We start from the raw sequence: 20,544 nt of genomic DNA, 5'->3' as shown, positions 1-20,544 counted from the left end.
TTTTGCATGTCGCCCACTTAAAGTCTTTATGTTGAAGCAAATGAACCAGGCTCTATCACTCAGAAACCGTTAACTAATGCCTTAAAAATAAAGTCTATCCCAGTGCACTGTATGTGGACTAGTCTCTTTTACCTATGTTGGGAGGCTCAATATCACACGTCAGGTGGCTACCATATGTCCTTTTGAAAGCTACTGGTATGAATGTTGACAACATTACCTGCACCAAACATAATAGCATTCCTCAATGACAGGTTTGTACACAATCCTGCAACCTCTCACTCTGTCAACTGCAGAAATCTCATATGCCATAATCTGTCTACCTGCAACTGTTTCATGTTCACAGCCCACTCTGATTTTTGTCTATCTATACTAATGGTTCAAGATCAGACATTTACATTGGCTGTGCTGCTGTGTTTCCTGAGACATTACATATCTCTAACCAGTTCCCACTCGATTGCAGTGATGTGATTATATAGCAAAGGTGCATGCCATGCAGCTTGCACTTGTGCATATAAAAGAAAGCCACTACCAAAGAGTCTGTAATTTATACAGACTCACTGAATTCTTTAGCTAACTTGTCTCCTGTTTATAATCAACATCCAGTGCTTTGTGAATTTTACAACTGTTATTCAAAACGAATACCCTTAATTTTGCTGTTCGGGTTGTGCTGGATTCCCAAACAGATGAGAATTAAGGGAAAAAAGTGCGGATGCAGCTGCTAGATCAGCTCATACTTTTTCGATGTACTGTTTGACAGTACAATAAACAGACTTCTTCCTGTTTACAGCGCTTTTATCCTGCTTGCCTGGTGCAGTTGAAGGGGGGGGGGGGGATTTTTTATTTATGACTTTAGGCATGCGTGTTCGTGGAGCCAGTTTGCCTGTTCTGGGGAGGGGGCGGGCTCAAGTTTCTGGGTGAAAAACCCCCTACCTCATTATGAGACCAGCTAACTCATCTTTAGACGAAAGAGACCACATAAAGGTTCCTCACATCTTGGATAGGAATCAAACCCAGGTCTTTCCACCAAAGGGCTTCATCTATAGTGACTGAGCTATGGAGGCTCTACAGTACCATATACAGAATATAAGTTTATAACAGTGCCTAATGGCAGTGATCATGGCAGGAAACACTGCCAAACAAATTGCATGATATTAATCCTGAAATTAAGTATAGGCAGCCTAGTCAATGTATAAACAGAAGAGAGCAAGTTGTTCTCACTAGGCTCCACATAGGTCACAGTCATCTTACACATTCTTATTTACTGACAGCTCATGACCCACCTGTGTGTGAAAAATGTGAGAAAGAAATGAAATTATTACTTTATTTTTAATGTAGTTCTCATCCACAAAAGGTTATTAGTAAACCTATAGTGCATGGGTACCATGGGTGGGCTAAGGATTGATTTTTTTTTCTTCCCATTTTTATCAATTTTATATATTTTTTGTAATTTTTTAAAAATTTATTTTACATAGTCTGAAAACCCTGCTCTAGAGACCAAACATGGAACTTTTTCAAGCCACTTCAGGCCTCTATGGTGGTCTAACAAAATGAAATGAACTGAACTTTGTCCCCCCCCCCCACCTACTTATCTGGCATATACACTCAGACAGATTTATCTGACTTGGACAAACTGCATGACATTTTTAACTTTTTGCAAAGAATTAATTTATACAACACATTTGATTATAAATTCAATTCATATATAGATACTGCATTGCTTAAGTATATTTTTGTACATATATATATATATATATATATATATATATATATTATTTACTAATTTATCTCTTTATGACTATTTTTAAATATCTTGTGTAGTGCTGTAACCTTTGCTGTCCTTGAACTAATAAACCATAAACCAACCAACCAATGAATGAATCCTTTGTTGTGTGCATGTAAAAACACATCATATTAGCTGCACATAGGACACTAGAACTGATTTTATGTTGACATTTCTGTTTTACTCCAGAACCTGTTTCTAAAAATTAATTACTTACAAATGTAAACTCTTTAGCTTTACAAATGTTTACCTAACATTTGTAAAGCTAAAGAGTTCAAAAATCAACTATTAGTTTGAATGCAATAATTCATTCTATGAGCATATTGCTTCCAAAAATGACAATTATAAATTTTAACATTAGGCATACTCAATTTTTGGAAAACTATTTTAAAATCTGTTGCATTCCATCAAAAACACGAGTCAGGCTCCATTGAAAGAATTAAATGAGGAGGGAAAGGGAGGTACTAACCGACACGTCTGACAGATTTTGCAATCTCCACACTGCCATCCTGCTCGAACCACGGGACTAATAGCAACAGGAGGATCTAAGCACATTCCATGATAATGATGGCCACAACTAGTGCAAAATAATAATTCTGATACATTTCCTGGAATATCACAGACCATGCAATTTGCTTCAATGCCTGTTAGAAAAGAATAATGAAATTGAAAATATAACTGTCATAAATCATAATCAAAATAAATACTAAAAATAAATGTTTCTATGTCTTGAAACAAAAATATCAGAATGTATAATAAAATAAAACAGTGAACAGCTTACTTTATTATTATTACTGTCCATAACTTTCATTTTTAAATTTAAAAAAAAAAAAAACACAATGAAAGATAACTTAGGCACTGGGATAGGTTTGAGATAGAAATCACAAATGTTATTGAAATATTCCACTTAGATAATAATATATACTGCCTCAGGAGATCACCTGGGAAATCTACTGTTTTTTTTTTTACAACAGGTGCACAAGGTATGGATGATTGTAGAAGCAAACTTGGAACAAATTTTATATAACTTCTTGAATCTAAGGCTTAAAAAAAAAAGTTTCAAACATATACATTTATTTCAAGCACCATTTTTGAAGTACAGTTCAACTTTCAATAGAGTGAACTCATAGGGACCATATATACAGTTTGACTGGGATAGTCTGTTATAATAAATTCAACAAAGATTTTTGTGAGAATTATCTGTACAAAATAGGCTGCTTTCTTCTGAAGTCACAGAAAACTTTTCTTCAATCCCATCTTTAACACTAACTATGAACTGTAATTGAGTGGTGATTTCATTTGCTTTGTCACTAACCAATGCATCAAGTTTACATTGAATTATGCTTACTTAGGGACGTCCCCCCCCCCCAGTTACAATCATACAAGTACATCACCTCATTCTCAGTGCTGCATACCAGTACATCTTTGTGCCTTTCACAATTCTGCACTATTTCTACAATTCCATTGCTCAAACATATACATGGACTAGTGTTTGTGCCCATATCTTACTTAAAATCATTTTCTCAAAGTTTATAATATAATCAAGTTATAAAAAAAAAATACAGACTTTATTTGGTCATAAACAATATATAATGAAAACTGAGTTTCACCACTAATACTTGTGGCTTCTTCTGGGTTAGAATGAATAAAAAATACATTAAGAGGCTAACATGAACTATAACATTATACAAATATATAAGCCACGTAGAAACCGTTACAATGTAAGATGAAATGAAACCATGTGTAACATGGAAGTTGGTACAAGTAATCTATTTTTCAACACTGTGTGCAGATAGTTGTCTGAAAAGCGGAAGACTGACATGTGGAAAGATCTGATAAGTTATTTCCAAATATCACATAAGATCAATCCTTGATTCCTATTGGTGTGATTTGTGAATGGATGACCATAGTGGATTCCTTTATGTTATGAGAAGTGAAGTTGTCCTCTATGTAAGGCATGGAGCTCTTATTCAATTCAATGGTACTGTTTGGGGGGGAAAAGGAAATACCAGGGACAAGTTCTCTTCTCTATTGTTACTAATGTCTCCAATATGTTCTATCTTATTTTCAAACTTCTAGATGCCCTATGTAAGAAAGGCCACAAGAAAGGCTTCTTCTTCTTCTTCTGCCTTATGTAAGAAAGGCTGCAAGAACATCAAATATTATAGATCCCAGCCAGTTTGTAGAAAGGTTTATGGTGTTTAGGTGTATGCAGTAAACCTATAGTCAAAACAGTCTTGAAAGCCACTCTTATGTCATGAGATTTAATGCGATCTTAAGTGAAAGTCTACCAATGTAAGAGATGGAAACTGATGTCCTGTAGTGAATGTCAGGAGTTGATGTGGAGCAGGAGTAGAGAACAGCAATTTTTGTATGAGTTTCTTCGAATATTCATGCAAACAAGCAGCTGGAGTATAGATGGTAATTTTTCTCTCAGTTTGTCTTCATCTCCTGTGAGAGAGACTATCCTTTTTTGACTATCCTTTACCTACTTACAGTAGGTATTATACATTGTATGTATAATACCTACTGTTTTAGTGATATATGGTGCAATGAGTACAAATGAGGTAACGACTTCTCTGAGTGGGTTTACAGTAGGGATGCACAGACCGCGGCCCTCCGTTGATTTGCTGGCCGCCCACCTCACCGTGTATTATTTTAACTTTAATGAGTTACACGATAGGTAATTTTTAAAAATGGTACATGCACAAAGCAAAGTAGCTGTGACGTCATGATTGCCTGTCTACTTATGATAATCGGTTAGTAATAATGTTAACAAATTTTATAATTTGTCTATTTGTCATATGAGTATTTTGTTTTCGTAGGTGCAGTTGCTACAATTAATTATCACCCCTAGGAAACGGTAAAAAATAAATTCTACAATGGATAAAGCAGGACCAAGTAGAACGCACTATTCAGGATGAAAAACGGCAGTTTCAGGATAGCTGGACCAAAAAATATGGTTTTGTGCAGTCGTTTAATAATATCGTGTGCTTGATTTGCAAAAGTGCAGTAGCCATACCAAAAGAATACAATATAAGGTGAGACTATGAAAGTCTGCATTCTACATTTTCAAATCTACCCGAAGAACTACGTAAACAAAAGATTTCATTTTTGAAAAGAGAATTGACAGGTCAGCAAGTGATATTTACAAACCCTATTCAAGATTCGGAAATCGCAACAGAAATAAGTTTTGAGATGTCTCGCCTTATAGCAATTCAGACAAATTTTTTTGTCCTGAATCACAGGACAGCATCAGCCAAAAATGTTGAGAAAATTCAGTTAAACAGGATGACCGTGCAAAGAAGAATTACTGCAATGTCGGAAAATGTAAAGGACCAATTAACATCTTATTCAAAGAAATTTGCCTATTTTTCATTAGCTATTGATGAATCAACTGACATTACTTCCACAGCCCAGTTGTTAATATTTGCACGTGGAATAACGCAAGAGTTTGAGGTAAGTGAGGAGAGCTGATTGGAATGAGTTCATTGTCAGATCAAACAAAAGGTAATGACATGTTCACTGGGTTTTGGAACAGTGTTCCAAAATTGATTTAGATCTGACAAAATTATCAGGTATCACGACTGATGGAGCTCCTTCCATGATAGGAGCTAATTCTGGATTGGTAACATTATTGAAACAGCATTTGGGACAGCATGACAATGAGTTGATACAATTCCACTGTATAATCCACCAGGAAAGCTTGTGCCCTAAGAAACTTGGATTTGAACATGTCATGAAAGTTGTGGTTTCAACGATTAATTTTATAAAATTCCGTGGCCTTAATCACCAACAATTTAAAAAGTTTCTTGAAGACATTGAAAGTGAATATGGTGACTTAATTTTTTACACAGAAGTGAGGTGGCTAAGTCGTGGACAAACATTGGAGCAGTTCCTAAATTTAATTGATGAAATTGAAATCTTCATGACTGAAAAAAACAAAAACATCCCTGACATAAAAAATCCGGATTGGTTATGTGACTTAGCCTTTCTGGTTGACATTACTAATCATTTAAATACGCGACTTCAGGGCAAAGATCAATTGGTTACTCAACTTTATTTTCTGCCATGTTTTGTCTTTTCAGTGCAAGTTAAATCTATTTCAAATCCAACTGAAGTAAGGGAATTACATCCATTTTCCTAATTATAAGAAAGTTTCTGAAACATTCAATGTCAACTTCAAAACTGTGTATGTTGAAAAGATTGATAACTTGATATCAGCCTTCAAGGATCGGTTTTCTGGTTTTAAAAAAGTCAAACCGTTGCTAGATTTATTTAGCAATCCTTTTGCCATTTTGCCCGAAAATGCACCCGAATCAGCACAGCTTGAACTCATCGACATTCAAAATGACGAAAGCCTGCGAAATAAATTTAACGATGGCAATTTATTAAACTTCTATCATTGTGTCGATAAAAACAATTATAAATGGTTGCTAGATAATGCATTAAAATGTGCATGCCTCTTTGGCTCAACATATATTTGTGAACAAACTTTTTCAGTCATAAATATTAACAAATCGAAAAATAGGAACCGCTTGACTGATGAAAATTTAGAATCAATTTTGCGGTTGGCTACTACAAAACTCGAACCAAATATCAAAACAATTGTCAAATCAATGCAATGTCACACATCAAATTAAATTCACTAACTTTTTATTACCTTTTTTGTAACAATTATGATAGGTATAAATAAAATAAACAATATATGGTAGTTAACTTTCAAGTTTTTTTTTTGGCGGCCCTCCAATAAGTAACAGTGGAACTATGTGGACCTTGGCCTTAACAAGTTTGTGCATCCCTGGTTTACAATATACACCAAGTGAGAAGCCTCCTTCATCTTTTTAATTAAAAAAACTTTTAATTGGTAATTAAAACAACTAGGAAATGTAGTTTTCCTTCATTTTCCAGTTCCAGAATAATTTTTTTTTTTTTTTAGTGGAAAATTTTATATTTTCCACTAAAAATGAAAATAGAATTCAGCAAATACTTTATTTCTAGATGATAAAGATATCATCTATATGCCTCCACCAAGTTAAAGATTTACTGTTTATAGACATGAGGAAATGTTTATCCAAGTATCATCATCATCAAATTCCTATTATGTACCCACAGGTCATGTACAACATAATTATGATAATACTACATGAAAAAAATACACCATTACTAACTTCTGCAATCCACAATTTTGCTCCAAATTAATCTGCTATCAGTCAAAACTAATATTATCAGATTGTATATTTCTGTCTTTTAAGGCATTTTTTACTGTATCAATCCATCTACATCTTGATCTTCTCTGGGTCTTTTTTCCTGCCAAACTAGCAGAGAACATTTGTTTTCCTAATATTTCCTCTCCAATTCTGTTAAGTGACCATACCACCTAAGATTAGCTCTGCTAACACATTCCTGAATGCTAACAATAGCAAGTTCTTTCCTAATGTCCCCATTTTTAATGATACTGCCACTGACGTCATCTGTTCACTACACTAATCTTTCTTACAACTCTCATATTTGTGGTCTCTAGTCTTTGATCAAGTATTTTATTTCTAACCCAGCTCTCAAATCCATAGGTTAAATTGGTTTGAGCACTGTCTTGTATACAGATAATTTAGTGTTCTGACTAACTTCTTCCTTGTTCTATATAAATTTATTCAGCTGACTTCCAACCATACCAGCTTTGCTAATTTTGCTGTCTATTTCCAAATTTAATTTGCCATCTTCACTAAAAATTGTGCCTAAATGGCTGAAATTTTTACTCATTCTATACATTCACCATTCAGGATACAGTTGGCGTCTTCAATGTTTCTTCCTATTTTCACTTTCTATTAATTGCTGAATTTCATATCAATTTATTACAACAGTTATTCAATTTAATTAGGGAATCTTGCAGACTTGTGCTGGATTTATTCAGAAGTATAACATCATCTGTATAAAGTAAAGAGATAAGATTAACATTGCCAATTTTGATATCAGACTTAATACCACTTTTTCAAGTAGTCTATGAATAAATCAGCACATGGAGGAGACAGAGGACTGCTTGCTGCAAGGTTGGATAGCTGCTTGTAAATTTTCCCATTTCATCTGAAATAATTAGAATCGAGACAATGTTTGAAATGTGCTGACTTCAGTTTTCACAAAAACAATGTGAACCTACATTACATTAGTACTGTCAATGAACTAAGAATAGATAATCTTAAGAAGAAACATGTCTTTTCCAAGCCACATTAGACCTCCATGAAGCAGGATCAACATCATATCAAGAGACAATGAAAATCATCTATAACCTAAAATCTACCATCATTTTTCCAATGGTATGTCTGACTACTAGAAAAATACAGCCTTTTAATTACATCAATTCTACCTTCTCATAGTTTTGGCCTCTTTCCATATAGGGGTATTCTGATCAATGAATAATATCTATCCAAGAAGTAATACTTGTACCATAAAGTTTAATAACATGATAACACAAGGAAAAGAGAGAATAATATATTCAATAACCAAATACTTTAACCCAAAAATTACAACTCATCATCAGTGACATCAGGAAGTTTGAATACAAAGTACCATTATCATTGTACAGGTATCTCCATGGAATCAGAAAACATCCTGCAGAAGATCCATTATTCATATTATTCAATGCCTATCGTACCTTGCTTTAAACTCATTCTTGATGAAACACTCCAGCCACCTCTGGCAACCCGTTCCATCCATTTAACACTCTCATTCTCTCCCTTCCTGTCACATACTGAAATAAGTCTTCAGTGTGAATACTATAAAACCTCTTTAGGCCTGACCCAAGGCATTTTTGCATCCTGGCAAGGGAGCCATTGAGGCTCCCTCGCCAGTAAAATTGTTGATATTCCAAATATTTTCGAATCAATCTACACCTCCCAATATTTTGCCACCTCAAGCGATGCTTAGTTTGCTTGTATAGTAGGGCCGGCCCTGCTTCTTTAACAACTTGTATGCTTCTTTCATATCTTCTCTTTTTTGCATATCATCAGCTAGTTTTGAAGCACACAGAGTATTCTCATAGGGAGCATTCCACAGACCTTCCAAAATCTCTGTCACTCACCTCTGGATCTTCTTCATTACTTCTTTAACCCCATGAAATTCAAGTGACCAGATCTGTGTTTTTAGTCCAGGTGTGGCTTTATTAATGCCTTATAAAGGAGAACGATAACTTTTATCTCTGCATGTTAATGCATTCTTCAACAACCGTGAATGATGTGCTGATTTGACTATCTTTGCAATATGACCTCTAAACATCAACTCCATGTTCTCAATCACCCATAAGTCTTTGTCTCAAATTCTGTCTTTACCAGTTTCTTCAATATCTTATCCACCACTCCTGATATACTGATTGGCCTCTCTTGGAACCTCCATTATGCAGTGAGACTATTTTGTCCTCGTTTCCACTCCACTGACATCTTCCCAGTACCAAGGCTTAAATTAAATAGGTTGGTTAGAGAAGCTGATAATTGCGTTGCACATTCTCATAATACTAGGGTCAATATGGCAACTTATGGGGATATTCACAGTGAGGTTCTGCAATATCCTAAAGCACCACCATTTCTTCAACTGCTATTCTCCCATCAGGCAATGTCGCATCCGACACTGCAACATCACAACCTAGATGGTACACCCTTGAAAATGATCACTCAGTAATTTGACTATTTGGCTTGTTTCTGTTATCTCCCACCATCAGCACTTTTTAAAGTCATCCTTCCACAGTCATTCTTCCTTTTACTTACCACATAGTGAAAGGACGCTTTAGGATTTCTTCTGGTCTCATCAACTTGCTTTCTCTCGTAATTTGCTTTGGTTTTTTCTTACCATACAAGTCACCCTTCTTGCTTGTGCCTTGTAGGCAGCATAGCATCAGTTACTGTTAAGTTCTCTGATATTATAACCACAGCACTCTCAAACCTTGTGTGCCCCCCCTGCCCCCATTACATGCTGCCTCATATAATTCTCTCTCAGTAGTTGTATAAATCCCATTTCCTTCCTTCTGTGCCTATTTCTTCTATGTCCTCATAGTTGAAATCAAGCAGCACTCATTGTGCTAATTTGAAAATGAATGTCATCTACATTCTCCCTTAGCCTGGATTATAGCAGCATCAAATTATATTTTAACCAGTTGGCCTCTATATAATGCCAGATAGCCTCAAATGAACTCCCCTCTGCATCCCTGTCCACCTGAAGTAGAATGAAAACATTGGATTATTTAAAACAGTAAGAACTGCATGATGTTTTACATAGAACAATACTACTGGTAACAGAGGAAACATTGTATTATTAAAAAAATTGTTAATGATTTGAATAGAATAAGATTCTCCTGTATCTATGATAGTGAGTGGCAGTCATTTTGATTCAGATTCAGATGGTGGAACAAGATTTCAGTGCTTTCTTTAAACAAATAGTCAAACTTATGGTGCAACAATTAAGTAAGCATGTTTCATACCATAAGATATTGTGGTTTTTATCAATTCCATGGTGTGCAAGGCCAGATTTCTCAGATTTTTTTTATTTTATTGGCAATAGGATAGGTGTTCTTGCACTCTTTTCTCCACTGAATATCCAGTTTGTCCAAAGTATGAAAGGTGACAGTCACAGCAAACGTTGTAAATGCCAAGAGGAGCCACTGGGGACTATTTATCTATAGAAGATGTGAACCATGATGAAAGTTTATTGAAAGGAATGAATTTAGCCATTAGATAATACTTTTTAAGGATTCTAGAGATTAGCATGTTTGAACCTATCTCTAGAATTCTTAAAGAGATTGAATCCAATCTCTCTTTAAGGACTTTAGAGAGCCAGCCTCGTAGGCCGAGTGGTTAGCATATCCACTCTCCAGCCAAAAGGCTGCAGGTTCGAATCCCGCCATGGGCATGGATGTTCGTGATTCTCTGTGAAAATACTTGTGGTGGTGGTGGGTGGGCAGTAGATGGCGTTCGTGTAGTTAAGGTTTGTTGTAGTTGATGGATTGAGTGGTGGAGACAGCTGTAGAATAGGTGCCCTACCTTGATGAGTCTTTAGACTACCTGGAGGTGTCACACAATAATAATAATAATGAGATAGGAACCCTTCATACTGTTTTGTTGTTGAGCTCAGCTTATAGGAATCGAAAATATGTTGTACAGTTCATTCTGAAAAGCCATTGAGATGCATATAATGTTTGATATCCAGAAGTTCTTGCTGTAGCTGTTGAGGTTTAGAGCATATAATGTGAGCATAAAGTAACAGAATTATTATGATTCCAGTCTTCTGAGAAGGATGGCAAGCAGATTGCTTGTAGAATATAGAATCAATTAAAGGTAACTTTTCGATAAATAATTATTCACCTGAAGAGAAGATAGAATAAGATGTCTAGGAAAGCTAGTTTGTTGTCTTTTCTATTTCTGTCATAAAATTAATTTTTTGGCTATAGATTGTTTATTTTTGCTAGAAAGGCAGGTAATATATCTTCATTGTGGGGCCAGGCAGCAAAGATGTCATCTATGTAACATGCCCAAAATGAAGGCTGAAGTTGCATGGATGAGAAAAGATTTGTTCTACAAATCTTTTCTTCCTCATAAATTTAAACACAAAAGGGCAAGGGTGACAGAGAGTCAACTCCCCATAGTGGTCCCTTTAACTTGTCTAAAAATTCTGTTCTGACAAACAAAATAACCTGAATGATAAAGTCAAATAATTGACAATATCCACCAGAAAGCTTGTGAAAGCAGATTAAAGGAATCTTCCAGAAAGCACATCAGTAAACAGGGATTCAACATCAAAGCTGACCATTCAGTTGTTAGGCTGAAGGGAAGAATTTCTCACTTTAACCAAGAAAGCGGAAGAATTTTGGTTAAAGATCGACGTTAACCCATCGATCGCGATTGACTGGTCGATCGTGGAGCGAATTTTGGTCGATCTCTTGTGTATTCCTCCTTACTTACAAATTTAATTAAAACTGAAAACAAAACAATATTTTATTTATCGTTATTTTGTATTACTTTTAATTCGCTTTAAGTGTATTGCTATTGTTTATTTATTTTTCATTAAAATTGTCAAATCGGTAATTTTCTTATAAGTCCGGGTAAATGAATTAATTTGGATCACTGGAAGTCAAGAGAGTGGGCCGAGTGAATACGATTATAAGCAAAGTGTAAAAACTCGATAGTAGCTTAAATATTAAATATTCCAAAGCACATTACATCGATTTTTTACTTAGGTTAAGTCCCATATGAATATTGTAAAAAAATAAACTTTCTTTGTCTCGGCATAGTTTGTATTAGATGTTTTTGTAAATAACTCTTTTGAAGCTAACTGTATATACTGCTTTAATAAGAATATGTTACAGTGTTAAAAACAAAGGCAATGTTTTTTCGCCGAAGCTGTACATGGCAGCATTAGAAAGATTATTATTGAAACTTGTATGTATGAGAAAGGCTTCCAGGCTCTAAGTGTAAACATCTCCGAAGTCAGTCAGAAAGAGTTCAAACAACTTTTCAATGGCTGGCAACTTACAATCAAAGGAAAGCGGAGGAGAACAAAAGGCGTGCCGAACTTGAAATTTAAAATGAAAGACTCATACTGATTCTTTGGGGGTTGCCAAACTTCATGCGAGGTCTCAGAGGATGCCTAATAAAAAGGGACTGAAGCAAGCAGAAGTGGTCCCGGTTCCAGAATTGCTGTCAGAGAGGAGGCCACCTGGTCCAGAGTCACTGTCAGAGAGCCTGCCTGGATCCACATTGCTTGAGAGAGGAGTTTCCCACTTCCAGAAAGGAGCTTCTCGGTTCGAGACATCGCTAGAGAGAGAGACTACTTTTAGGCTGCAGACAAGGTTTCAAATTGCCGAAAGTAAGAGTTCCAATTGCCGGAGAAAAGTTTCCAGGCCAGGTTAATGTCAGACATTCACCAATGTGTTGCGTTTTCATTACAATTTGATGAATCAAACGACTTGACAGATATTGCTCAGTTAATGGTATTTATTCACATGGTATTTCAAGATTATTCAAGTAAAGAACTTCTTTTGAAAATTATACCATTATTGGGAAGGACTAGGGGAGCAGACATTTTTTCGACATTTGATGAATTTGTGAAACAACACAAACTTCCGCTTTTTAAACTTGTGTCTATTACTACTGACAGGTAATAAATCAGGCTTCATTTCATTATGTAAAAACGATGACAAATATCCAGAATTTTTAACGTACCACTGTATTATTCACCAACAAGTACTGTGTAGTAAAAGATTAAACACAAAAGATGTTTTGGATATTACATTTAAAATTGTAAATTCTGTTCAAGGAAAAGTACTGCAACAGCAGTTATTTAAATTACAGGCAGATGATGATAGGGAACTTCTGTTGTACAATAATGTTCACTGGCTCAGCAGGAGTCAATTTTTAGAAAGATTTCTTGTATTAATTAATGATATAAAAAATTTTCTTCACGAAAAAGGAGATATTTATCCACAATTGAGTGATAAAAGATGGTTGCTACACTTATCATTTTTAGTAGATTTCTGTACGAAATTAAGCAATTTAAATTTAGAGTTACAAGGTAGAGATAAAAATTTAATTGACACGTTAAGTTCAATAAAAACTTTCCAACAATACTTACTTTTATTAAAGAAAAATATAAATGACCGCGAATTTAGACATCTCCCATATTAATTAAAATTTTTTGAACAAAATCAAGAAATGCTTTGCTATGATTTAAAAGAATTTATTCATGAAATAGAATTAGTTGAGGAAGAAATAAATTCCAGATTTAAAGATTTTAATAAAATTGAAATTATTGTATCTTTTATCAGTAATCCATTTCAAGAAAACTTGAACATCACAGAAATTTCAAATAATATTAATGGGCTTTTTGATATAAACCAAGCTGAAGTAGAACTTGAGATAATAAACATTCAGAATACTTTACATTTAAAATCAATAAACAATGAAGTCATTTGGAAGTACGCACATGAAAAATTCCCAATATTAACTGATATTGCGTGAAAAATCCTGTCGTGTTTTGGATCGACATACTTGTCAGAATCCGCTTTTTCAAATATGACCGTCATAAAAAATCAATTAAGAAACCAAATTACAAATGATCATTTGGATGACTGTCTGCGATTGGCTACTTCTTCATATCAACTTGACTATGAAAATATTGCGAGGTCCAAACAATGCCAAATTTCACATTAACTTTTTTTCTTTTTTTTTTAAATCAGCCAGCATTTCCTGTAACTTGTGAGTTTGTAATCAATCTGTTGTTTTTTCTAACTTTGGTTTTCCAAAATAGAGAAATAAATATTTTATTCCAATATATATATATATATATATATATATATATATTAGGAGAATTCATTTTTACTCGGTAGGAATATTATAAAATAAGTTTAATGACTATTACCGAGAGAAAAGATGGCAAGATATATTTAACAAGATACTACTAGTTTACTAGTTTCGTTACAAGAACATCATCAGGTATCATACTCAAAGAAATATATAAAAAATTACAGAGACTTAAATTGTATTAACAGAACAAGTGAAAAACAGTAGCATGTTTGAAAAAATGCAAGTATGAGTTCCATACAAACGAATACTACGCGCTGTCGCGAGTGCGCCAGTACTGAACAGAAGCAACGTGTGCGTCCGAGAGATTGTAACTCAGGCTGTTGTTGATATGAGAGGAATCTAGAGAAATTTCTCTTGATTCAACAATCTTTCTTTCGAGTTCATCGTAGCACACATGGATATTAGCAGTTTGAGTCCAGTTTACAATGTGCTGGCGGCCTTCGTCTGAGTTAGCAGAAAAGAGAACGTGGCTAGAGAGAGTGCTAGCTCTAGTCCTATTATAGGAGATATCTCTACGGTGTTCATCCAAACGTAGAAGGATGGATTTGGCAGTCTGTCCATAATAAGGCTTTCCGCAATCACACAAAATCTTGTAGACTCCTGGAAACTGAGTAGGAAGATGTTTCTGTTTATGTTTGCAAAGTAATGAACGAAGTTTTGGAAGCGTAGTGTAGCACGTTTTGAAGTTAAATTTCCTGAGGATCTTTGCCAGTTTTGGTGAAAGAGAGCTGATGTAAGGCAAGGAGATGAAGGCTCTTGGGGGAGGGGGATCTTCAGCAGTAGTTGAGTGCCTGGGGGAAAGAAATTTGTCAATCTTCTTTGGAGAGAAGCCATTGTTAATAAACGTTTTTTTAAGAAAACTGAGTTCATTTATAATTTCTGTTTCTTCGGTAAGTAATGATTTGGCTCGGTGGGCTAAAGTGGAAATAATACCACATTTTTGTGGAGGATAATGATGGGAGGAAGCATGAAGGTATCTGTCAGTATGAGTAGGCTTTCTAAAAATTGAGATTTTAATGTTCTCAGCACATCTGGTAAGTTTGAGGTCTAAAAAGGGAAGACAGTCATCCGATTCCAGTTCGAGGGTGAAAGAGATCTTTTCGTGGCACTTGTTTAGGTGGTCTAAAAATAAATAGAGGTCTTCCCAGATGAGGAAAATATCATCAGTATATCGGTACCAGACTTTTGGTTTAAAGTGAAAGGAGTTAATAGCTTTTCCTTCAAATTCGTTGAGAAATATATCCGCAAGAATCGGAGAGAGTGGGCTGCCCATAGCCAGACCTGCGTTTTGTAAGTAGATCTTGTTATCATATTTGAAGTATCCTGACTTTATGCAATGGGAGAGAAGAGCAAACAGTTTTTTTGATAATTTATTCTTGAGAAGATCGAGGACTTCTTGAGCAGGAACATTTGTAAAGAGAGAAACAATATCAAAACTTGCCATAATAAAATCTTGGAACTTTTAAATAGTGATACCTACTCAGGAATTGCTAATGACCCTACGATGGAACTACATAATAGAACTAATAATGCCCACTCAGACCTATAGTTGAGGGCATACACTCTCCCACTTATAATCTCTCCAAATTTCTAGCGAGTTTTCTAAGAAATCTTTCTGGAATTTCTTCTTCACATATTAAAAACTCTGCAGATTTTGTTTCTAAAATCAAGGACATCAAACTTAAAAAAACAGATTTTTTTTTAAACGAAACTTTTTTTTAAAAGCAACGTGTGCGTTGCTTCTGTTCAGTACTGGCGCACTCGCGACAGCGCGTAGTATTCGTTTGTATGGAACTCATACTTGCATTTTTTCAAACATGCTACTGTTTTTCACTTGTTCTGTTAATACAATTTAAGTCTCTGTAATTTTTTATATATTTCTTTGAGTATGATACCTGATGATGTTCTTGTGTAACGGAACTAGTAAACTAGTAGTATCTTGTTAAATATATCTTGCCATCTTTTCTCTCGGTAATAGTCATTAAACTTATTTTATATATATATATTTGTTGTATTAAAATATTTGTTGTATTAAAATAATTAAAACTGATAAATAAATTTTTAAATACACAAAGTTTTTAGTTGTGTATTTTTTTTAGTTGTTTATTTGTGCATAATCAGATATCAGGTTGGGGGAACGTGATCTATATAAGAGAGTAGATTGCCAAATAACTTATATATAAGAGAGTAGATCGCCGAATAACATTTTATAGAAAAGTAGTAAAAAAGGTTGAACACCACTGGTCTATAGTATCTCCGAGACTGGCAACTTCATCTAATAGTGAGATTAGTTTTCTGAGTTGCTGTTAGAGGAAATGTACTCAAGTTCCTGGTAAGCAGATCTGTCACATAGTAAGAGAGATATTTTTCTTCCATATTCTGTAGTCCATAACAACAGTGGCTTTCCCTTTGTCTGCTTTGTAATAATGAGATGACTATATAAGGTGTGACACCTTTTGGCTACTCATATATGAAAATATTACTTCAACCTTGGTATCACCTCTGGGTCTGGCTCCCACTGATGAGACCTCAATAACAGTCGAAACCGGTCTGGGTAGTGCCCCATTCCATAAAGCATAGCATTACGGGATAATAAGGCAAGTGATGTGAAGTCATTAGCTTATATATATGAGTTGCTCCAGTCCTGATTATATCTCAGGAGCAAACTTTGTTTGCTTACACTTGGATAAAGGATTAAACTAAGTATATAATTTCTTGGTATATTTAATTTATAGTATAACCAAGTAGAAAAACTTCCAACTGCTAAAAACTAGAAATTAAAGGAAGTTTGTCTTTTAATAGTATAAAAGAAACTTCCACAAGGAGTTTGTTGATGTCTTTGCTGGAGAGAGTGGATACATTACATGCAATGTTATGGAGGAAATCGAAGTAAGGTCTTTTCTTCAAACATTTCATTTTCAGTTAAAGGACATCCTGAGAGAACCACCCAACTCCATCTGGAAGTCCTGTTATACTACTAAAAGCAAAACATTCAGACAAATTGGACATTCAGTAGAGGAAAGAGTGCAAGAATGCTTATGCTACACTGCCAATAAAAAAATCTGATAAATCTGACCTAGCCCATTATGGAATTGATACTGACCACAATATCCTATGTTCTGAAACACACTTATTCCATCATTGCCATCATAAGTTTGAACATTTGTTTAAAGAATACACTAAAGCCTTACTCCATCATTCGAACCTGAATCGGAATGACTGCCTCTCACTATCAAATATATGGGAGAGTCTTATTCTAATCAAACATCTTTGACAATTTTTTAAAATAATAATACAATGTTTCTTTTGTTATCCATTTGTGTTCTATGTATAACATCACATGACTCTTACTATTATAAATAACTCAATGTTCATGTACTACTTCTTAGTATTCAAACTGCCTGATACCACGGATGATGACCTGTAATTTTGGGGTTGAAATATTTGGCTATTAAATATATTAGTCACTCATTTCTTGTGTCATTGTATTAGTTTGTTAAAGCTTATATAGGTCATGGAGATTATAAGCCTTATATTCTTTAAGTAAATGTATATGCAGAAAGCACAAGAACAGAACGAGTACAGAACCACAAATGATGGTAGAAGTTGAGAATTTTCCAAAATGCAAAATTCCAAAGGAATCTTGCCAGAGCTGAAATGGCTGCAAAAGTAGCAAATTAAAGGCCAATTAATATCTCAGGAGTGGTTATTAAAGTAATGACACTGATTAAAGGTAAAATCCAACAGTGGGTAGTTAGGAATATGATACTGTATAGTGGGCAATATTGCTTTGTAAAAGATAGGTCCTACCTTAGTAATTTACTCGAATTTTATAATAAATGTGAAAGCAGAATTGGATATAGGAAATGGTTACACCATGATAATACTGCTGGACTTTTGCAAAATCATTTGACAGAATACTGCATGGATGGAAAACTAGTAACTAGTGATGGGATGGATATTCTGCTGGTAACATGGATTTGAGGTGGGGGGGGGGACTGACAGAAACACTAGAGAATAATACATGGTGGGAATGGATGCTTTTTAATTTTAGATTAATAATACAGGGAAATATTTAAGGAGGGATATTCAGTTGTTTGCTTATGATGCAAAACTGGGGAGGGCAATAGGTGTAAAGGTGATGTAGATATCCTGCAGGGTGATTTAAATAAATTGGCATTTTGGATAAAGAATAATGACTGTCAATCTAATGCTACAAAATGTAAGGTTATTATTATTATTATTACGGGCAACTCCAGGGGGTCCTTAGACTCATTGAGGGCAGCCCTAAACATCATGTCCACACAACTATTCGACATTCTCACAGTATCTATAATACCTTGACTTGAACTCATTCACTGTCATAGCACCCACAACAGACCCTGGCAGCTTATTCCACTCATTTACCACTCTAAAGTAAAGAACCCAGCTCTAACACCCTTGCTAACCATACTCTTGTCCAGCTTCCATAGATGTCCCCTGGTTCTCCCACCACCAGTCCTGATCTCAAAAATATCCTCTGAATTAATCCTTCAGCAATTTGAATGTCTCAATCATATCTCCCCTTTTCCACCTATCAACCAATTTCTGCAACCCACAAATCTTCAACCTGTTCTCATAAGGTTCATTCCATAGACCTGCTATCATCTTGGTCACTCACCTCTGGATCCTCTCCACCTCCTATCCATCAAGAAGAAACCTAGGTGACCAAATCTGGGCACAGTAGTCAAGATGAGGTCTTATCAAGGCTCGGTACAGAGGAACAATAACTTGCTTGTTTCTGCTAGTCAAAGTATTTTTCAGCAACAGTGATTTGATGAGTTGATTTAGCCACTTTTGCAATGTGTCTCCTAAACTTCACCAACACTCCCAAGTCCTTGGCCTCATCAATCTCCTGGAGTACAGTTCCACCAATGTGGTATACTCCTGCTAATCTTTTCACCCCAAAATGCATAACCTTACATTTTGTCACATTAAACTGACATCCATTCTCCTTAGCACAGAACTCCAATCTATCCAAATCATCCTGCAAGATTTTAACATCTGCATTCACTATTGCCCTACCCAACTTTGCATCATCAGCGAACAAATGAACCGTTCCTCTTAGATCCTTCCCTGTATCGTTAATGAACAAATTAAATAACAGTGGTCCAAGAACAGAACCCTGCAGCACACCTAGTCACAGGCGTTTTTTGGATTCTACTCCTGAATAAACTACTCTCTGATATCTCTCCATCAACCACCCACTCACCAACCCTATATCCATTCCCATATGTTGCAGTTTACGGGTTAATATTCCATGTGGTATCCTGTCAAAGGCCTTAGCCAGGTCCAGCAGTATCACTGTAAACCCATTACCCTTATCCAGTTCAGCCGTCACTGTGTTATAAAAACTTGAGCAAGTTACTGAGGCATGACTTACCCTTCACAAAACTATGCTGTCCCCCGTAGTATCTCATTTTCATCAATCCATTCCTGTATTTTTCCCTTGACTATTTTCTCCAAAACCTTGACAACGACTCCTGATATGCTGATTGGTCAGTAATTTGCAACAGTAGTCTTGGATCCTCCTTTATGCAGTGGAACTATTGTCCCCTCTTTCCACACCTCGGAACTAAACCAGACCCGAGACTCAGATTAAACAACATGGTCAAGGGCACTGATAATTCTTTAGCCGCTTCATGTAAGACCCGTGCCAGTATACCATCCGATCCCACAGATGTAATCACATTAAGGTTCTGTAATAGACTATTCACCTCCACTTCATTCATCACAATTCCCGCATAAACTAATGGTTCCTTCATTCTTTCAATGTCACCACCTGGATAATATACTCTTGTAAAGTGCTCACTCAGTAATTCCACTATATCGACTGATTCAGTGACTTCTTTACCATCGGCATTCCTTAAATTCATTCTGCCGTGTACAGTTTTTTTTTTTTTTTTTGCTTACAGCATAATTAAAGAACTGTTTGGGATTCTTTAGCTTGCATAGCCAGTTTCCTTTCATAATCGACTTTTGCTTTTCTTACCACACTCATTACCCTTCTGGCCTGCGCTTTATACCATTCGTGTGCCTGCAGGTCCCCGTTCTCTTTAAATTCCCTCCACAGTTGTTTCTTTTTTTGCAGCTCAAGCTCATCATCATCATCATCAAATTCCTGCCATGTACCCTCAAGGGGTGTACAGGATATGACAGTACTACATGAAAAAATTACATCATTACTAACTTCCTATCTACAATTTTCCTCCAAATCAGTCTGTTACTTGTCAAGACTCCAACATTATCAGATCTTATATTTCTATCGTCTAAGGCACTTTGTATCATATCAATCCACCTATATCTTGGTCTTCCTCTGGGTCGTTTTCCTGCCAACCTGGCAGAGAACACTTGTTTTGCTAATCTTTCCTCTCCCATTCTATT

General features: G+C 35.4%; 1 protein-coding gene across 1 annotated transcript in view; it reads right to left on the bottom strand.

Annotated features, from left to right (window-relative positions):
- The window catches only part of LOC150093819 (histone-lysine N-methyltransferase 2C-like), a 1,065,326-nt gene that overhangs the window by 884,579 nt on the left and 160,203 nt on the right, over positions 1–20,544 (bottom strand). The window contains exon 11 of the mRNA XM_090412524.1: positions 2,250–2,424. Within this exon, the coding sequence (XP_090268650.1) occupies positions 2,250–2,424 (175 nt within the window). The remainder of the gene's footprint in view (positions 1–2,249; positions 2,425–20,544) is intronic.

The sequence above is a fragment of the Typopeltis vanoorti genome, chromosome 23, assembly GCF_054136105.1.
Source record: "Typopeltis vanoorti isolate ZY-2024b chromosome 23, IOZ_Tvanoo_1.0, whole genome shotgun sequence".
NCBI classification, from domain to species: domain Eukaryota; kingdom Metazoa; phylum Arthropoda; class Arachnida; order Uropygi; family Thelyphonidae; genus Typopeltis; species Typopeltis vanoorti.
The sequence above is the reverse complement of the archived record's forward strand: the minus strand, read 5'-3'. Positions and strand labels throughout refer to the sequence as shown.